We start from the raw sequence: 20,382 nt of genomic DNA, 5'->3' as shown, positions 1-20,382 counted from the left end.
CCTGATGACCCCTCGCAGCTTTCTCAAGGCAGAGACCAGCTTGAACACCTACTACTCGGGGGCACACCTCCAGTATCCCTACATTTCTCAAAGTCCAGACCCTAGACAGGGAAGGTCAGGGGAGCCCCGGTTTCTTCCCCTTCCTGAGGCCTTCTGAGGTCCATTTTCTCTCCAAGGACCAGCCTGTCACCCCAATGACTGCTGCCGGAAATGCCCAGCCCCTTCCGGTAGACTCTGCACACTCTACAAGACAGAACAGACCCCGTCATCCCATTAGAAGCCAGTATGCAATAAATGGGTGCACACATGGAGGAACAAGGGGTCTTTCTGTACCAGAAGATACAGGCAGAGGGAACCAAAATCGTAAAGGCACAAAATGGGCAGAGAGTTGGGACATTGCACATAATCTGGCAGGGCTGTGAACTTGGTGCATTTGGCAGAATTGCCAAAGTAGAGGCCAGACTAGACTTGAAGAGCCCTGGGCATCCAACCAAGTCACTATAGTCTGGTGCTTCCAGACCATAAAGCCATGTATGTAAATCCAGCAGCTTCATGATCTGGGACATGGAATCTGAGGCCTATCAGAGAATCCAAGCTGTCCTTCCAGGCCATAGATCTATATGAACAAAAGTACTTTGGTACCTAGAAATTGGCACACACCCCTGATATTTGTGGGTGTGACATATTTTCACTTTTGTGCTGGTTAAATTATCTTAGTACTGGCAGTTCAGAAAAATGACTTATCTCAATAGGAATGTTTTTAAAGGAGTGTCTTTCTCTATGTTTTCCAAACTTGAAACACAGTGCCTAGAACTTCGTAAAGATACAAAACCACAAGAGAATAATAGTTACCAAATGGTTTTTCTCAACTGAAGGTGCTATTTTTCCCCAAAATCTGTGCTAATTCTAGTTGGGTATCATCAAAAAAGGTAAATGGAAACCCTTATTTGTTTACTCTCAGTGCCGTGGCTGTCTTGCTACTGACACTCTTTCAGCTCTGCTTTGTTTCTACTTTGAAAACGCAGCTGCAAGTTGCCTGCTCCTCTCCATATCTCAGCAGCCATCTCGGGGCAGCCATTTCTCTCTGGGGCTACTGCAATTACAGTTTTACTGCTCTTCACATTTCTCTTATTGCCCCACTCCAATCTTTTCTTCCCTCTGCAATGAAGTAATCCATGAGAAGTATCAATCAGCTCATGGCTTCCCCTGCTGAAGAGGCTGCAGTAATTTCCCTCTGAATTTCAAATATAATTCAGATTCTGCAGGTTTATGAAGCATTGGGTGACCTGACCCTGTGCTCTCTTTCAATCTCATTTTGGCTCCTGTCTTCCTCACTTCTTTATGCTTATGCTCATCTTCTGACAGCTCCAGAGACACTGTCTTTTTAGATGGGCTCTTTCTCCTCTCATGGCCTCTGCCTGGAACGCTGCTCACTCTGGCCCAAGGCTGACTCCCAAGCCTCCATCTAAGTCTGTTCTGTGACCCACAGCTCATAGTCTGACCACCACCTGTGCAAGAATGCATTTGACTAAGCTTTTACTTTTTTATGGTGTCTCTCTTCTCACTAGTGTGGGAGCTCCCTAAAGGCAGGAACCTATCTATTTATTCACCATTCAAAATCCACATTGTCACCACTCAGTGAATATTAGTTGATTGAAAAAATTGAGTGAGTCCTAAACGAATGTTTCTCATCAGTGCAGGTGGAGTAGACTGTGTGCGGTCATAGATTGATTTTATGTGGGAAGCAAAGAGCTCAAACCAGAGCAAGGCAAAATATATTTACCACATCCATAAGTTTTACTATAGTTTCAAATTAATAGAGGTCCTTAACTCAGTAACTAAGACAAACCAGGATAGGTCCAGATGCAATCGTCAGGAATTCCTCTACCTTTCTAGTCACCCTATGATGTTCTTACTTGCATTCTTAGGATTGGATATGGACAGAACTGAAAGGAAAAAGAAAAGGTTTCTCACTACAAGATGTGATAGAAACCAAAAGAAATTTTGCTAACATCTGGTCTAATAATTTTATTAACATTTAAATTATTTTATATACTACTCTCTTAGAATAATACGTATTTCTCCATCAGCCTTACCTCAATCTTCGTTTAAATTCACCTAAGGAATTCAACTAAGGAACTGTGTTTCTAGGGTGGCTGGTGAGTGAGGAGCCACTCAGCTCCTTTATCAGTTATGTGATCTCGTACAACCAACTTACATATCTTCTCTGTGAAGCGGTTTCCTCATCTATAAAATGGGGATGATAGTAGTAGTAATCATGCATAGGATTGTTACAGGGATTGAATGATTGGTCATGTAAAGCTCATAGAATATTGCCAGCTGTGTGGTAAGCACCCAACAAACGTGGATCATTCATTTTGTTATATACTAACCCATTTGCCCTACACCAACTAAATGTTGTAATATATTAAGGTTTTAAAAATATTTACCATGGTTTTAAAGTATTTACTTCAAAGCTATGGTAATCAAAACAGCATGGTGCTGGAACAAGGACACACATAGAGACCAATGGAATCAAATTGAAAGTATTATGGAAATTGAGTTTTATGCATATACTACATTTACTATTTAAACAGAACCTCTTATTCTGTCATTAAGGGATCTCTCTTTCAGTCATACCAGAAGACCTGCCATGAAGCCAGAGCTCACCTAGGGCTAATCCAAGGGAGCAAGGAGTTCAAATGAGGGAGCCTTTATAACTCCTTTGCAGAAAGGTCAAACCTGTAGTAAGAACCATCCAATCCATCAAAGACACATCAGTAAAATTCCATAATTAACAAAATGCAGATAAACAGATTACCACCAACCCACAGCAGCAAATAAACACCCATTTCTGGAAGTAAAGTTTCTATAGCAGAGAGGCAAGAGGTGCTGGGCTTAATGTCAAGAAAGATGACAAACATGGATTAATTTGCTCTGATAAAAAAGAATGGTTCAGATATCAACAGACCATGCCATAACAAGCCAGTTTTTGTCCTTGGGGCGTCTCAGAGATGGGCTGATATCTAGATGTGACCAACTTTCCTCAGGGTATAGCTGCCCCAAGATCATTCTGTGATTTATTTATAAGGGAACGATCCCAAACCTGTTTATTTGCTGCCTCAGTCAAAAGAAAGATAATGTTGATCCTAGGGAAGAACCTGTAGGACTAAAAATTGGGTTGGAGTATTTATTCTTTCCCCAGAAATACTGTACAAATTTATAACATGCATTTAAAGTGTATTTCTATTTAAAGGTGTTTACTACTCTGAAACCTGTCAGTGTATTTTATATTAGCTGAACTAAGTATTTATATTTAAAAAACAAAATCTAAAAAATTGGTACTGTGACTCTCACGTGTTGCTAAAAACTTAATAAGTTTAAGCTTCTCGATGGATTTTTAATTTCTTCTTAAAATTGAAATTGAACTATTAAAAAGAAATCTTTCAAGATAGTTAAAGGAGACCTTTGTAACATTTATTGGGGAATAAAGGGAGTCTTTTTTTTTCTTTTTCTTTTTTAGTGTTTGGTCTTTCCTAGTCCCTCTCATTTTTAGATTCTTTATTATATTGGTTGTCCATGCAGTATAACAAATCACCTCAAAACTGGGCAGCTCTAAACAAGTTCATCATCTCACACAGCTTCTGAGGGTCAGGAATCCAGCTGTAGCTTGGCTGGGTGGCTCTGGCTAAAGGCCTCTCCCGAGGTTGCAGCGAAGATGGAGACTAAATCTGCAGTCATGTGAAGGCAGATCTTAGTGAGATCTAAGCTCATATATGTGCCTTTTAGCGAGAAGCTTCAGTTCTTCACTGGTTGTCGGCTGGACCCTCGGGTCTTTTTTTTACAAGCTACCCGTTTGCGCCTGAGCAAGTGATCCAAGAGCAAAACAGCAACAGCCCGGTGTCGTGCCTTTTATAACCTAATCTCGGAAGTGACGTACTATCGCTTCCTGTTATAGCCTATTGGCCACACAAACCAACCCGGTGCAGTGTGGGCGGAGACTGCGCAAGGCTGTGAATACCAGGATGTAGGGATGGTTGGGGGCCATCTTGGAGTCTGGCTACCGCGATGGTGGTGATACGTGTGGTTTACCCGTAATGTGGACTTGCGGAGGAATTGTCCATACTTTTCACAGCACTGATGATAAAATGTACTGAAAAAACAGAATAGCATGATGAAAAAATTGTTTCATGTTTTAATATTGTCAGATTATTAATTTTCTGTATTTAATATATAATTATCAGAGTTTGGGAAAGTTTGATAACTGGTGTAGCGTTTCTGGTAGACCATTTTAAGCAATTACAAAGCATTAATCAAAATGGTCTGTTGAATCAATGAACATTAAAGATTAACAGCATATTCCAAAGGATAGTTTATTTCAGAGGAGCAAAATTGCTTTGTATCCTGACAGCATTCTTAAAAAAAAGAAAAAAGGTTAAAATAAGCTATCAATTTATCTTTTCCCAAGTTATTTTTCTAAACCTTTTTTGGTATTTTTAGGCATCTTGAGAGTTCTGTCGAGTGTCGACTTATATTAAAAGTCAAACATTAGTAGGAGAAAATTATGTGTATAGATTGAACATTGAGAAAATATGCGTGAACTAATATCTAAGATAACTTGTGTTTTATATCTCCAAATTCATGTCTGCCATGAATCAGAATTCTAATTCCTTGTTAGTTAAGTCTCTAGAGCCATGTTTGGTAACACCTCCCATCAGTGATAGTTCTTGGTGTTATCTAAAGATGTAGAACTACAACATTTTAGACCCGGAACTATCTTGGAATTGTTTGATGTTAAAAGTGTTCCTCAGGCAGGCCACGGTGGCTCAGTGGCACAGTTCTCGCCTGCCACGTGGGAGACCTGGGTTTGAGTCCCGGTGCCTGCTCATGCAAAAAAAAAACAAGTGTTCCTCACTTTTTAAGGTTTGGGAGCTGCTCTGTGGTGCTGCCTCCAATGTTCTCTGTTTCATCCTTAAAAACATCATTAAAATCTAGAATTTAGTGATACTGCACAGTGCTATTAAATCATTGATGATTATTCTCTGAACATTACCCCCAGAAAAAGATCAGGGGTTGATCTCCACAATGTTTTCAAAGAGTTAGAAGAATAGAATTCAAAGAAGGACAATGGGCAGACTGAGTCCTTTCAAGATCCTCTCCACTAACACCGCATACTCACAGTTGATAGGACTTTGCGTATTTAACTTCCTTCTTAAAAATACAACTGAAATAAGAAGATGGTCAAGTTAAAGGAAGAAGTCATTACAAATTAAGGGTGCATGCACACACACACTTCACTTCCTATGCTTTGTTTACATGAACACATGCTAAGGAACTTATGTTGGCTTAGAATCAGAGTCATTTTACAAAGTTTAATTTTAAAGTAAAGATTTTTTGCTCTCTTTTCTTTTAGCTTGTGGAATTAGAATGTATTACATAGAGCTGGCTTTAGGCCTGGATAAATCCAAGCATACAGTTCATTCCCTTCTCTGACATCAGTCCCAGCTAATTTACACATAAATTAGGGGACTTATTTCCAAAGTTTGGTTTGCTGTTATATTTTCCAAGTTCATTGACTAGAACATGTACATTTGGGATAGGATAAGTTCTTCGTAAAGTCTGATTACATATTACTCTGCAGTTTGTGATCTTTCCAATATTTTATAATAGTATTTTGATTCTTATGTGTTACCATTGAACTTTTCTTGTTTAATTCATGATCATCCTCGTTTTCTTCTATAAGAAAGTGCCCTCCTATTCTCCTTTTGTCCCTTTTCTCGTTTTTTGTTATTTTCTCAGCTCTTTATCATTTCCCTACAGATTTTGACAAATTAATCCGCTAGGATGCTATTTTTATCAGAGCCCAGTTATTGAACATATCAGTTGAAGTCTTCTTTCAGTGGTTCCTTTTCTGGTTATTTTTTTATTACCTTTAATTAAAGCCAACTGTGACTCCAACCTGCAGAAATTTGACCTTTCAGAGCTATTCATTGCAAATTTCTATATCATATAAAGGAATTGTTTCAATTATCTATGATGCATAATAAACAAGCCAAAAATTAAGTGGCTTGAAACAGTCATTTTATTTTTTCTCACAGTTCTGGGGATTGACTTTTCTCAGCTGGATAGCTCTTCTTGGGTTCACTCCGGTTCTCTCGTGTAGCTGAACTCAATGGTAGATAGTTCTAGAATGTTCACCATGACTTCATTCTGGCCCCTTGGCCGGAAGTCTGGCTCATCAGGGACCTGCACACAGCTGAGCCTCTCCCTCACCATATGACATCTCCATGGGATCGCTCCAGCAGAGTAGCCCAAATTTTTGCATGGCAGCTTAGGGCCATGTAAAATGGCTTTCCAGTGGGCAAATGTAGAAGCTAGAAGGCCTGCTTAAGTCTTGGTTCCAGAATCACTTCTGTCACATTTTGTTGGATGAAGTGAGTCACAGGGTCAGCTCAGGTTCAGTGACAGAGGGACACACAAGAAATGAACTCTGGAAGGCAGGAATGGTTGGGGACCATCCTAGCCACTGCAGGGTTATGTTTTCCTTTGTTTCACTGAGCCTTCAATTTCTTTCTCCTCCATTTTCAGTTCCCTGTGTCGTGGGTGGTCTACCTAAACCTACAAACATAACTTTCTCATCCATAAACATGAGGAATGTCCTACAGTGGAATCCACCAGAGGGCCTAAAAGGAGTTGAAGTTATTTATATGGTGCAGTATTTCATGTAAGTTGGCTGTTTTGCTTTCAGCTGATTTATGAACACAAGAGTCAGACTCCTGTTCCTTGTACAAAGATAAGCCATCTATGGTATTAAATGAGTATCTTAACAAAAGGAAAAATTAGATATTTCATGTTAAATTTTCTTGTCATGTTTTGCTAGATTAAATAAAAGATTTTTTTTTTCTTGGAGACAGAAGCATTAGGTCCTTAGGCAAGGGAAAGTTATTTAAATGGAGAAAAGAGGTCAATCAAATATTATGCTATGGGAGAGAGCAAACAAGTTAATCTATCTTTTGAAATTTCAGGCATTCTTAGACCTAATGAGACTGGTACAGAATTCTGTGCAACTGTGTCTAAGAAAACTTAATGCAATCCATAACAAAGCATATCCTGGTGAAGTTATTGAACTTTAAGAAAATGCAACCATTTTATGGCCATTCTAGCAAAAGCAGAATTCAAAGTGGGGTTGAATGGGGGGAGAGCTCCCTGTCCAGACTGCCCTATAACAGCAGCCAGAAGAGGAAGTGTGACCTCCGACACTTATCAAGATCAAGAGATTAGTTTTGTCAAGCAAACAGAAATTCAAGGGATATCAGTCGCCTAAGACTTTCTAAGGACAAGGAGGCAGGGGGGAGCATAACCAAAGATGATATCCAGCTGATAGATGCAGATGAACTCAAATGAAGAATTTAGTAATGGCAAAGTTGTGTCAAAAGACTGGCAATGTACAACAAATCCATCTAAATGTAGAAGAATAAACAGTGATGGGAACTACAGTTATAGGACCTGATGTAATATATCTAATGAAATCAGAGCTGGGGGGAAACTACAAATTCCATAGCAGAAAGTCATTAGATGTGATCTAAAATGAAAATATTCATTATTTTAATAATTACACTCTCAGTAGTTTTCATAAACCATTTTGCTATTTGAAAGATCTCGGGAGACCTGGGTTTTAAAGCAATTCCTCTAGTTTCACTTCAACTCTTTTTTTTTTTTAAGTTAAAGTTCATACTTTCATTAAAACCACATGAATGGTAAAATCTCATTTTTTTTTAGTATATTCAGTTATCTGTTTATATATAAGCACGACAAGATATCCAGAATCATGTTCACTAAACATTTCAGAGTGATGGGCTTCAGGCTGATTTTTTCTCTCTTGATTATACTTCTCTGAATGTTTTGCTTGTTTGAATTAAGAAATATGTACCACATTTATAAAAACAATAGTTATATTCATCTTTGGGGAAAAAAAGAATTCTGACCACTAAATCCATCTAAAGATTTCAACTGCTATTCACAATGCCCTATTTTATCTAGAACTTCATTCTCCACGGGAGTTTTTCAGGAGTTCGAGGGTTAGGAAAGAAGAGACGATCTGCAATGAGAAATAGCTCATGGGTATATGCCTTAGCCTCCTTTTCCATTAGGTGGAGCAAAGAGCTTGCCCTTGGCATGTTCATGTAATCCAGAAAGGGATAAACAACAAATTGGCACAGTCATTACTGCTCTAGGCATGCAAACAATTTAGATTGTGCAACTTAAAAAAAAAAAACCTTTTACAAAGAAGCTTGCCATGCAGTAGTTCTTGCATGTCCATGCAGGTGGAAGCGTGGGAGCAGGACGGTGAGCAGGGAGGTGCGTGCACCACCCCAGGGCTCCAAGCACGGTTCTAGAGCCAGACGGTTCTAGAACCGTGCCCCGACTACCAACCTGGCTGGAACCTGGGGCAGGTCACATACTATATATATTTAAGCTTTTCGGTTGAGTTCATTTCCAGATAGATGTCAATCCAACCAAAGTTTCAGTTGCAGAAACCAAATGAATTTAGTGTAGAAAATATAGTGTAGCACCAAGAGCAATGGCAGGGGACATGGTTCAAATCCAAGATGTGCATTTTCCTGGTCAAGCAAACTTGAGTGGCACATAGTAAGTGCTCAATAAATGCTTGTTGAATTCATTCTACTTTGTTCAGAACAAGTTTTACCCAGTACCTTTGTGTTGACTAACTGTACCATTTATGTGCAGTGAATTTTCTGTCTTATTAGCTAACCTCATGTTGAGATGGTGCTACAGTTTAAAGAAGGGTGATGACGCATGGGCTTTTGAGATGGAGCATGGGCTTTTGAGTTTAAAAGATCCCACTTGTCACTAGCCAAAAGTCCCTGAATAGGAGCTAACTCTTACTCTTATTTTCCCTTATTTGTAAAGTGTAAATGTTAGTACCTTCCTCCCAAGGCTTCTTTGAGGATTCTGACAAAATTCAAAGCACTAGACACATGGTCGTCACTTGACAAATAGCTGCTACTGCTGCTGTTGTGTAACTAATTTCAATTCTCATCATGTGGGAAGGAATGACAATTACTTGGAAGAGCCTCTTGGCCTAGGGGGAGTCTAGACAAAAGCCATAGAGAAAATTCTCTCACCTGATCATATTTCCAGCCAAATTTCCATAGATGGTGTTTTAGTTTGCTAAGGTTGCCAGAATGCAATATACCAGAAATGGGTTGGCTTTTATAAAGGGCATTTATTAAGTTACAAGTTTATAGTTTTAAGACCATAAAAAGTCCAAACTAAGGCATCCAGAGAAAAGCACCTTGACTCAAGAAAGGCCAATGGCATCTGGAACACCTCTGTCAGCTGGGGAGGCACATGGCTGGAGTCCGCTGGTCCTTTGACTTCTGGTTTCAAACATCTTCCCTAGAGGCGTTTTCTTTCCACATCTCCAGACATCTCTGTCTGTGTGGACTCTGAACTTTTTCCAAAATGGTTCCCTCTCAAAGGACTCCAGTAAGAGGATTAAGACCCACATTGAAGGTTGGAGACACAGCTCCATGGAAACCACCTAATCAAAAGGTCCCACTCACAGTTGGGTAGGCCACATCTCCATGGAAACAACTTAATCCAAAAGATCCCATCCAAATAATAAGTCTGCCCCCACAAGTGTGGAGTAAGATTAAAAGAATATGGAAAAAAATATATATATGGCTTTTCTGGGGTATATAGCAGTCTCGAACTAGCACAGATGGAAAGATTTGCACTGTCATAGGATAGTGAGATAATTAAAAACTTAAATATTAATAAAAAATAAGGGCATTTAATACCTTACATCCAAATAAAGTTCTCAAGTTCTCTACTGTAAAAACTAGCATTTAAATTCCAACCCTCTCTGTATCACTTAAACCCTCTGTATCTCAGTTTCTCCATCTGAAAAGTGCTAAAAAAAACTCCTCCTTACCTATTTTTAAGGGTGTTCTGTTTTTAACAAAGGAAAAGAGTAATAGACATGAACAATATCATCATCACCATCACCATAATAATTGAAAATGCAAATTTTGGTGTGTGTCCCAACCTAGCATATTTTCCCTACTGGATTTAAAATTTTCCCTACTAGATTTAAAATTTTTAAAAGAATGCCAAATGTAGTGAAAAGGGGAAATTTTAGGTTATATATATGTATATGTTACTAGAATAAAAATTAAAAAGAAAAACATAGGACTGTAAAACACCAAAAGTGAACCTATTGCACATAATGGACTGTAATTAATAGTACACTTATAAAGATGTTCTTTCATGGATTACAACAAATGTACCACACTAATGCAAAAGGTGATAATAGGGTAGTATATGGGAACTCCGTATTTTATGCTTTTTTTTTTTTGTAAACCTACAACTCTAATTTAAAAAAGAAAGCCAAGATAATTTTTCTTCCAATATTAAAAAAAAAGCCTAGCTTTTCTTAAAACAGCCAATCAAGCTGACCTTATGGTGGACTGAAAATTTACATAGACAATTACTAGAAGAATTAATCACACAATATGTGAAATTTTTACTGTAGTCCAAAAATAAAAAATAAAACTGATGCTTTCAAAATGTACAATCCACATTATAACTCGCAGAAAAGAAAGGTAATTACAGAAACTGTGACTCATGTTCCTGACAGCTAATGACTAAAATTGCCAGCAGCAAAAGCGGATTCTTTTTTATCTCAATGACAGGCACTTTTGTTTTTCCAAAGAGAAGGTCTTAAGCTCCATTCATTTTTATGTAATAATGGCTGTTTTTTTTTCTTATTGTAAGGCCTAGGGGACACCTCATCATTAATCCACAGTTTCCTTCGTAGCAGATATGGGCAGAAGAAATGGCTGAATAAACCTGAATGCAGAAATATCAGCAGGACCTCTTGTGATCTCTCTGCTGAGACCTCAGACTACGAGCACCAATATTATGCCAAAGTTAAGGCCATTTGGAAAACAAATTGTTCCGAGTGGGCAGAAACGGGACGATTCTATCCTTTTTTAGAAAGTAAGTAATGCCATCGTCTGTCAAACACATGTGATACCAGGTAGCCCTGGTTTAACAACTCCATCCACTGAGACAGGCTTGCCCGGGACAAGTGCTCTGCGGTCTGCCTTCCCGCCAACCCCGGCCGAGTGCCCATGTCAAGATGAATCACTCGCAGGGATGCTGTTGGCCAAGGGACCGCTAAGACTTTGCCCAGCTCCCACATCGGCACCAGTTGGCAAGAAGATCACATTTTTATTAAGTTTTACTATTTACCATAGGCTATGTAATTTGAAGAACAGCTGTTTTCATTGTTGTGAGTTTATGAATCTTTGATATGTGTCCCCAAGACTGTGGAAAGATGGACCCGATGGTCAAAGTAAGTCTCTTCTTGTTTTAAGCGTGGTTGTGTGTTGATGGAATTTCTACGTGCAATTCAGAAGTAAGGCAATGTCTTCCTGGAATGTGCTTTTTCAGTTTTGGGTTCCCCTGACCTGTGACTGGTCCAGCCATGGAGGGCCCACTCAGGGCCACCATGATGAATCTTGGAAGCATCCTTAGGTCCCAAGCCAGCTTCGCCTGGTGTCTTCCAGATTAGAGGTTGGCAAACAAGGGCCCTCAGATCAAATCCAGCCCTACCCTTCCTATTTTTCTGCAGCCCAAGAGCTAAAAATGGCTTTAACCTTGTTACATGTTTTTTTAAAAATCAAAAGAAGAACAATATTTTGAGACATGAAAATTATATGAAATTCAAATTTCAGTGGCCATAAATAAAGTTTGGTTGGCACATGACCACCTCATTCTTTGACACATTGACTATGGCTGTTTTCTTGCTGTAATCAGAGCTGAGTAGCTGCAACAAACATCATATGGCCTTCAAAGCCTAAATTATTTACTGTGTGGTCCTTTATGGCAAAAGTTTGTTTACTTCTATTCTAGAATATTCCAATCCAGTCATCTCTCTGAAGGTCTTTACAGTGCTTCATTTCTCCATGCCTAATTTTTATACCTACAAAATCACATTACTGTTATTTATCGCCAACTTTTCGAGTTCTAGAAATATTATAAACTTTTGAACTGTATTTTCCATCATCAATTACTGTTTGTCCATGTGGCTAGGAACTAAGTAAATGCAAGACTTGAATTTTCTGTTTTAGCATTCCAAGTGCTAGGTGTGTATAAAATGATCGTTTCAAGCTTCAGCATAATCTGGTTCTCCCTTTGAGCATTCTGAGGCATCGCTTAAGAGGGCGGATTTGGAGGCTCTGGTTGCAGTTGAATTATAGAGTAGTTTTATCCGTGGTAATTTTTACATCTGAACGTGAAGATATCTTCTTCTCTCTCCCTTTTAAGCCCAAATTGGTCCACCAGCGGTTGCTTTGACTACAGATGAGAAATCCATTACAGTTGTTCTAAAGGCACCAGAGAAGTGGAAGAGGAATCCAGAAGACAGTTCTATTTCCATGCAACAAATATACTCCAATTTGATGTATAATGTGTCCGTATACAATACCAAATCCAGTAGAACGGTAAGCCTGAAATGGGATGGGGCTTGTAATCTACATATCACTTTTTGTAGCTAGGCTGTGACAGAAGGCCTTGATGTGTTGATCCTTTTCATGTGAATCTGGGAAGTGATGATATTCAAAGAGAGACCATGCAAAATACAACTGGACCCGACGTGTAGAAAATTTGAAGACTTGGCTTAAAACTCTCTCATGTGTGATGCTCCTGTCTGAGTGTAGAATGATTGGCTGCCTCATTTTGATGGAGAGCTTTCTTTTGCAGAATGTCTGTCAGTCACATTCCAAAAGGGAAAAATATTAGCAAGGACAAAGGACAGAGTATCATCAGAACATCCATTGAGACATGATTATTTAGAATTGTTCCCATCAGTTCCTGACCATGCTCCACTGGGCTACAGGAAAAGGACACTTTAAAACTGTTGCAGAAAAACCTTGGACCTAGAGTAGATGGTTTAGTTGTGTCTTAGTCTTTAATTTCCTCTTTAATTGTTGGGGTTTGGGGGTGGACCCCAAAATGTGAGGCTCTAAATGCTGTTTGCAATTTTCCATTCCAGTGGTCGCAGTGTGTGAGCAACCAAACGTGGGTGCTCAGCTGGCTGGAGCAGGACACCCTGTACTGTGTCCACGTGGAGTCCTACATCCCAGGAGCCCCTCGCCCCACTCAGCCTTCAGAGAGGCAGTGTGTCCGCACTTTGAAAGGTAAGTTGAAATCTGATAAAGCCGGAAGGAAGGATGGCAGTTTAGATGAGATTTGGACACAGCCACTTGTGTGTGAGCGGTTCAGTTTCGTCCCCGAGAAAGGTATGTTGAAGTCTTAACCCCTGCACCTGTGAAGGTGGCTTTCTTTGGAAGTAGGGTCCCTGCAGATGGAATCAGGTTAAGACGAGGTCCTCTGAGTGGGGTGGGCCGTGATCCAATGTCCGGGGTCTGAACAGGGAGGAGAGAGGACCTGAGGCACTGAGAAGAGGGAAGCAAGTGGAGACGGCCATGCATCTGTAAGCGAGGATGGCCCAGGGCTGCCGGTACCTGGCGAGGCCCGGAGGGCAGCACGGGCAGCCCCTGCCCCACAGCCTTCAGCGGGAGCACCGCCCGGGCCCGCAGCTCCAGTGCCCGCTTGCAGACGCCAGAACCGTGAGAGAGGAAACGCCTATTGCTCTAAACCTCCCAGTTCATGGCACTTTGTTATGCAGCCACAGGACACTGACCAAGGTGGAACTTAGAAGCAGGTGGCAGAGACAGTGACATCCCGGAGACGCGCTGCGCAGCGGGAGACGCGGCCGTGGGCGTGGGGAAGGGCAGGGAGGGTTTCCACCCCTTGGGGAGAGCTCAGAACCTGTCCTGGGGTCTGGCACCACAGGCCTGCCACCCTCTCCCTCCAGCCTGTCTTGAGAAGCAACAATTAAGAACTTTGTCCTTTTTCTTCTTTAAAATCGTAATCACTCCAATAAGCACAACTTCTTGAAGTCTTCAAGAACATGGACAATTTTATCACTGGAAACAAAGCATTGTCTTGAGGACGGACTCTCTTGCTCCCCCACAGAAATACAAAGAGGTGCGTTAGAGGCAACGCACATCGCCTGGAGGAGCCTGGAGCACCCCCACCCCCGCCCCCGACTGGCTGTGTGGGCTCCAGGTTCCATCAGTCAGCAGTTACTCTCTCACTCTTCCAGTTGCTTCTTTCTCCTTCCTTGCATTTGTCTCCTTCTCATTTTTCTGAACTGCACTGCCAGGGAACATGCTTGGACACAGCTCACTTTCTGTCAGGAGACATAGAGCTCTAAAGAGTTTAAACTCAGAACCCGAAACCTGACAGGGAAAGAAGTCTTGAAGTTGGCTTCAGTGAATGAACTGCCCTTCACCCATCCCTTTTCTCTTTCTCTCTCCTAGACCTGCTGCCGTGGAGACCAGTGGTCCCCCCTGGTCCCAGCCTCGGTGGCCCTCAGGTCCTGCTCCTGGGGTGGGGGGGAGTGGGGGCGTAACCCCTGCCTCCCTCTCCTCTTCCCTCCCACATTCCAAGTGGAACCTACCCCAAGGAACAGAAAGGAAATTTTATGAGTGGTTATGAAAAGTAAAAAGTTTTGTCTTTGAAGCCCTGTCCTTATCATACCTTTTCCTTTAAAATTGAGGGTTCTCTACTGTTTGTCAAATAAATCTAAGAAGCCAAGCAAGCAAAAGGCCACAGAAAGCAGACTGAAGAAACCATTTTTGTATTTGGGCAAAAAAATAAATAAGTAAAATAAAACCCTGCTTACTAACAGCTTGACCAGCAGGCACACGGTAGGCAGGACATTCCACTGAAAACTGACGCAGTTTTCAGAGCTAAATTGCAGATTAAATTAAGTTCTTCCTGGTGAGTAGGGGCAGCTGGCTTTCTCACTAATATAAAAAAAAGTAACAAATAACCAGGTGCAGTTTCTGGTTTTGCCCTTTCCCGTGTTGGGCCATCAGATGTAACTTTCCAGGACATTGCTATGAGGCTCACATTTCTGAATCCAGAATGACTTCTTTAGGGGCTGTTCTTTCTGCATTCTATTTCTGCTCTCCACAGCTCCTCCAACCCCTAAAACACAGGTCCTGTTTATGAGGTTTATTGGGGCAGACGTGTGCTGGCGCCCACTAATGGCCATCAGTCATCATTGTCCAGGCTGCCTCTAATTTAAGCAAGGTCATCAACGCAGGGACCAGGGGCCGTATTAAGAGGTTCAGACACAGCTGCAGCCTACCGTGAGAGCAGGTGGTGCTCAGACACCTGCTTGGCACAGCTGGCACATTCTGTGTGGAACCAGGGATGGGTGGACCTTTCAGGAGGGTTCCAGAGAAGAGCCTGACCTTGACCCATCCGCTCTTGCTCTTTGCCCTTCCCATCCATGACACTTCTGCTTCCTGTCCTTAACCCTTCTGTGACCTTGCTGCTTTCTTTCAGGCCCAGGTATCAAGAGCACTCAAAGTCGTCATGGATGGGGATGCTCCCACAGCAGTCACGCTGATGTTATTTTTGGCTGAGGAATCCACTAGGGCTCTCATCATTCATGTTAAAGCTGCTCCTTTTTCAGCAGCCGAAAGCACCACAGCTCAGCAAATATAAGTCACGACATGCCCTAGGCATCAACCGCTGGCTGTTCAGTGACAGACCAGGGCTGCTTTCTTAAAACTACCCGTCTTGTCACTCCCTAGTGGACTCTCACCAACACCACACAAGGATCTGGAAAGGTTTCATTGTCATGCTCAGCACACCTGGCTTGGCCACCTCCCTCCACCCCCCATACCCCAACCTCCCACCCTACCCCAGAAAGTCTGTCTGGCCAGTGCAAGGACGATTCTGTGGTTCATAGAGAACTCATCTCATCTGAAAGGGAATTCCACACGTTCCTGTCCCCTCCTGGAGATCTGGGAAAGATGGAGCCCCATGAGCAGTGTGGAAAGGACAGGAAGCTCAACGGGCTCTCCACGAGAAGGTTTTGTGGTTGTTTTTGAAGTGCTGTGAGTTGTCTGAATAGAGATGTGCACACCCTCAAATCTGGAAGCCCTCTTAAACCTTAAGGCTAGACCTAAGATATTGGACTATCTACTGACTCGGATTATTAGTGTAGCTTTATTGTAAAGGCTTGAGGTGAGTCCAGGTGATTCCTTAAGGCAACTTATTGTCAGAGAGAGTAAGGATTCTAAGACCCCCCTGTAACATCAGGCTTAAACTCCTCATTGTACAGGTGACAAAACAGAATTCCCCAATGTAAGCCATCTACCCAAAGCCTCTCATTGTTGCTAATGTGTTCCCACCACACCAAATCACAACTATCTCCCCCTCCCTCTTTTTTTTAAAAACAGACCAGGCAGCAGTGTGGGAGGTTAAAATCATCTTCTGGTATGTTTTGCCAGTATCCATTATCATGGTTATTTTTTCCACGATGGGCTACTTCATGTACAGATATATCCATGTTGGCAAAGAGGAACACCCAGAAAATTTGGTGAGTGCTCAGTGTTGCAGGCTCACTGTGAAAACAACTCAGCTCCAGGAGGATGTGAAAGGAGGCTCTAGGACAGATATAGTTCCATTTGTGAGCTGAATGAATTGAAAGTTAAATTGTGGATGAGTTTTAACAACCCCTTTCTGCACTAGATTAGGTCATTCCCACAGCCAAAGATAAAAGGTCCTTCGCTCTGACAAAGACTGTGCACTTAGTGATCACCTTATGCAGGGTCCTGGGGTCCAAGATAAATGCAGGCATGACCCCTCCCTTCCAGAGGCTCAAGCCCTAGTCGGGGACTAGGATTTCAGAGCAACACGTGAAGGCTGGATGGCAGCACACACTGGGCACTTGGAATTCCCTGTGGGCATCAGGAGACATTCTCAGGCCAAGGTTTGGTGGGGAAAGATGAGTGGGTATCAGGGCACCTAGCGCAGGCAGAGGAGACAGAGGGAAAGGCAGGTCTGTGTGTGGGAAGCCATGGCATGTTGCTGGACTGTAAGGTTCCTGAACAGTAGGTACAAACGAGAAGACTGTGGGGTGGGCGATAGGGCTAGGTGATGGGAGATTAGTCTCAGGAGCTTGGGCTTTTTATTCTGTTGACAAAGGGAAATCACTGTAGGATTCAAAGTTGGGAGTGTCATCATCAGTATTGTGTGTCACATCCAACCAGACAGGACAACTTTAGGTGAATGAGACCACAGACAAGGAAAGTGATTAGAGATTGTGGCAGCTGTCCAGGGGAGAGATGAGGAGGGTCTGAAAGAGGATGTGGGATGAGAGTGAAAGACACAGGAAGCTGGCCAGGGCATAACCACTCAAGGTGAGGAGAAGCAGGAAAGCAGAAGACAGAATTAAATCCTGTGCTTCTGGGCCACCCACTGAAGGGTACATATTCTAACAAAAAAGATCATTTCTTTGGGGAATTATTAAAACATGCGTTCACGTCACACAACACGTTCATTCGTAGCTGTTCAACTTTTTCAACTTTTCTGTTGTTCTCCCTGGTATCTAGATTTCAGTTAGCCTCCTAATGGCATAGAGACCTTTCCTGGGAAGAAAATTTACAGGAGACTTGCTTACATGTGAGATTCTGAAACCAGAAAGTTTCAAAAGAATGAGGCCAAGGTCCCATTTGTAACAGTTAAATGAAATGACATCATAGAGTGGACAAGCTGAGCTCAGAACTGAAACTCTCTTAGATAATCGGCACCTTCCAAACCATCCCAGAAAAATTTTAATATCAAGTCTACTTTTCTGACATATTGTAGGGTTTCTCTACCTGCAGATAACTTTCCCTTTACAGACTAATGTAACGTATCTAGAATGGTGTCTAGGGAATGTAAGTAAAGCTATCCCCACCCTTTCCTACTGGTCTTTATGATCATCCACAGTAACTGCTACTTAAAGAAGAGCTGGTGGCCCAGGTGACCACTGCTTCCTCACTGCTACCTGAAACTGTAAATAACAAAGCATTTGTACAAACAACCTCTTACTCTGCCTTCGTTATTCATGTGGCAAAGAGTCTGATTTTACAGAAGAAAAATCATGTCCCAGAGAAATTGACTTGCCTCTGCTGACTCAGTCACTAAAGAGAAGTCGGGGCACTTCTTGAATACCCTGGTCCTCAGGCTGGATGCACACTCACCCAGTGACCCACCTACCCTTTCAGATGCATTTTAGGTGTCTTGTGTCTTTTGCCTCCCACTGAGTGAAGTTTTCTGTATATTCCAAGCAAGACTTTCGTTTTTGCAAATTGGTAAGAACAGGTCTTTAAAACTCTCTGGTGACAGTATAAATCTACTTAACAGCTGTTTTTAATGTCCCTCTAAGTTGTAAAGGTGAAAACCATTCTCTTGTCTGCTTATAGATTTTGCTTTATGGAAACGAACTGGACCGAAGATTCTTTGTACCTGCTGAAAAAGTCGTGTTTAACTTTCTCACGCTCACGATTGTGGGTGATTCTACAGTTCCTCAGACGGATATCAGCTTGATGGAAGAGAGCGGGGCCACCCGGGGGGCTGCTGAGCCCATTGAGGACCCGAGTCCCCGAGTGCACAAGGAGGAGGTGAAGCACTTGGATTATGCTTCCCACGGCGTGGGAGCTCTCTTGGAAGATCCTTCCCTCACTCAGCAAGAATGGCTCAGTGGAACCATCCCCGTGGACAAAACCGGCACAGGATATGAATATGACATGAGGACCACTGGCATTTGCATGGGGCTTGAAGAGCGAGACCTTACTTTGCAGCAGGAGCTGTCCATGCAAGGAAAATTATTTGAGCAATGGGCAGCTCCAGCAGCCTTGGGGCCACAGGCTTTGCTGCTCTCCTACATCCCCCAGCACGAGCACTTAGAGCCCCTGGCTCAGGAGCTCACAGGCACCGAGGAGGGGCCAGAGAAAGAGGCAGCGACGACGCTGGTGGACTGGGACTCCTGCACAGGCAGGCTGCAGATGCCCTTGTTAACCGGCTGGGGGCACGACTCACAGGGGGCTGAGCCTTCTGAGGGGGGCTGTGGGCACCCCGCTGTCGGCCTTCTGTCCAGACTCTACGAGGAGCAGGCTCCGGAGGAGCCGCCGGCAGGAAAGGAAAGCTATCTGCTGCAGTTTATGGAGGAGTGGGGGTTGTGTGTGCAGATGGGAGACTAAGGCCGAGTCTTCCCTGTGCCAGACCCCGACTGTCGTGGGGCACGGGCGGGCCAAAGATGAGTTTCAGCACAGCAGCCATCCTGGGTGAAAGCAGCTCGCCCAGATTTTTCAGTGTCAGGAAGAACTGCTTACTCCTGCCCTCTGCTCCCAGCACTGGCTTTCTTCGCCCTCGCATGGAACACACAAAGCACTTAGAACAGTGCCTGGCAAGAAGTGGTTGCCATAAAAGTGTTTCTTTTCATCAATATTGGCCATATCGTGGGTGGCATCAAGAAGAGATGTCGTTTAAATGTGGCTGCCGTGCTTGATAGGCAGACCTTGAACAAGCTAATTTTCTTGCCTGTCTTTATGGCTTCGGATTGAAATCCTTTAGTGCTTGAGCCATACTTCATGGCTTTGTAAAAAGAAATCTAATTCTGAGTCATTTTTCTATCTCTCGTCATTCTAAGCATGTCAGAAGTGTCTCTAATTTTGTTGCTTCAGTACTCTGTCACACCCACAAGTCCACCCAGTGCTGGCAGGTACGTCTGAGGGTGGCAGCGGCCACTTCTGCAGCCAGGGCCTCTCCAGCTCAGGAGCTGGGGTCTGGGTCTTCGTGGCTTCCCCCCTCAGCCTGAGGGGCAGGTGGAACTCAGACGCTGAGGTTTTAGAGCGTTGGCAAGTCCCCATAACCCTATCATTGGCTTTTCCTCAACTCCGGGATTTTACATACCACGCCCCACCTTAGGTAAGTCTTCTGAGTGAAAACAGCTTCCTTTCACTCTATTCCCGCACCCATAAGTCCTAAACAACTGTGCAAACGAAAATACCACTGCTGTAAAGTGAATAAGACCCAATGCCACGTGCACTGGTGGGAAGTGAGCGAAGCTGTGAAGAGGGGCACTTGTCTCCTCAGCCTGCAACATGGACAGGTCCACGGCCCAGGCTGAGCTTGGTGCAAAGGTGAGTCAGGGCAGGACAAAGTTCTCTGTACAACCCAGGCACTGTCTGCCCGGCATGGCCAATCACTGAGAACATGAAACAGAGGGCTTCTTTGCCAAGGATGGGTGCACCTAGGGCATAAATCAAAATCTTTCTGTCCCATATGTCTTCACTCCCATTTCTTGCAGAGGAAATTTTGCTAAATTATCTTGGAAGAATTGTTTTTCTCTATTTCCGTTGTGGTTCCCCACAATATCTTCTGTAAGACTTCTAGCAACAGTGTTTTCAAAGACTTTGATCAAATGTGAGTGTCTATAAT

The 20,382-nt window shown here is 42.8% G+C and overlaps 1 protein-coding gene across 4 annotated transcripts in view; it reads left to right on the top strand.

Moving 5' to 3' along the window:
- Positions 1 to 19,313, top strand: part of IL20RA (interleukin 20 receptor subunit alpha) — a 39,077-nt gene extending 19,764 nt beyond the window's left edge. The window contains exons 1-7 of one of the 4 annotated variants that reach the window (XM_077144119.1): positions 3,989 to 4,150; positions 6,589 to 6,724; positions 10,844 to 11,025; positions 12,358 to 12,533; positions 13,085 to 13,229; positions 16,356 to 16,495; positions 18,366 to 19,313. In XM_077144119.1, coding sequence (XP_077000234.1) covers positions 4,141 to 4,150; positions 6,589 to 6,724; positions 10,844 to 11,025; positions 12,358 to 12,533; positions 13,085 to 13,229; positions 16,356 to 16,495; positions 18,366 to 19,142 — 1,566 coding nt within the window. In that variant the 5' untranslated portion in view covers positions 3,989 to 4,140 and the 3' untranslated portion in view covers positions 19,143 to 19,313. Of the gene's footprint in view, positions 1 to 3,988; positions 4,151 to 6,094; positions 6,435 to 6,588; positions 6,725 to 10,843; positions 11,026 to 12,357; positions 12,534 to 13,084; positions 13,230 to 16,355; positions 16,496 to 18,365 lie in introns of those variants that run through there. The other 3 variants (XM_077144120.1, XM_077144121.1, XM_077144122.1) reach the window with 3 other exon arrangements.
- Positions 19,314 to 20,382: the final 1,069 nt, after the last annotated feature.

This window comes from Tamandua tetradactyla, chromosome 25, assembly GCF_023851605.1.
Source record: "Tamandua tetradactyla isolate mTamTet1 chromosome 25, mTamTet1.pri, whole genome shotgun sequence".
Classification (NCBI taxonomy): Eukaryota; Metazoa; Chordata; class Mammalia; order Pilosa; family Myrmecophagidae; genus Tamandua; species Tamandua tetradactyla.
The sequence above is the reverse complement of the archived record's forward strand: the minus strand, read 5'-3'. Positions and strand labels throughout refer to the sequence as shown.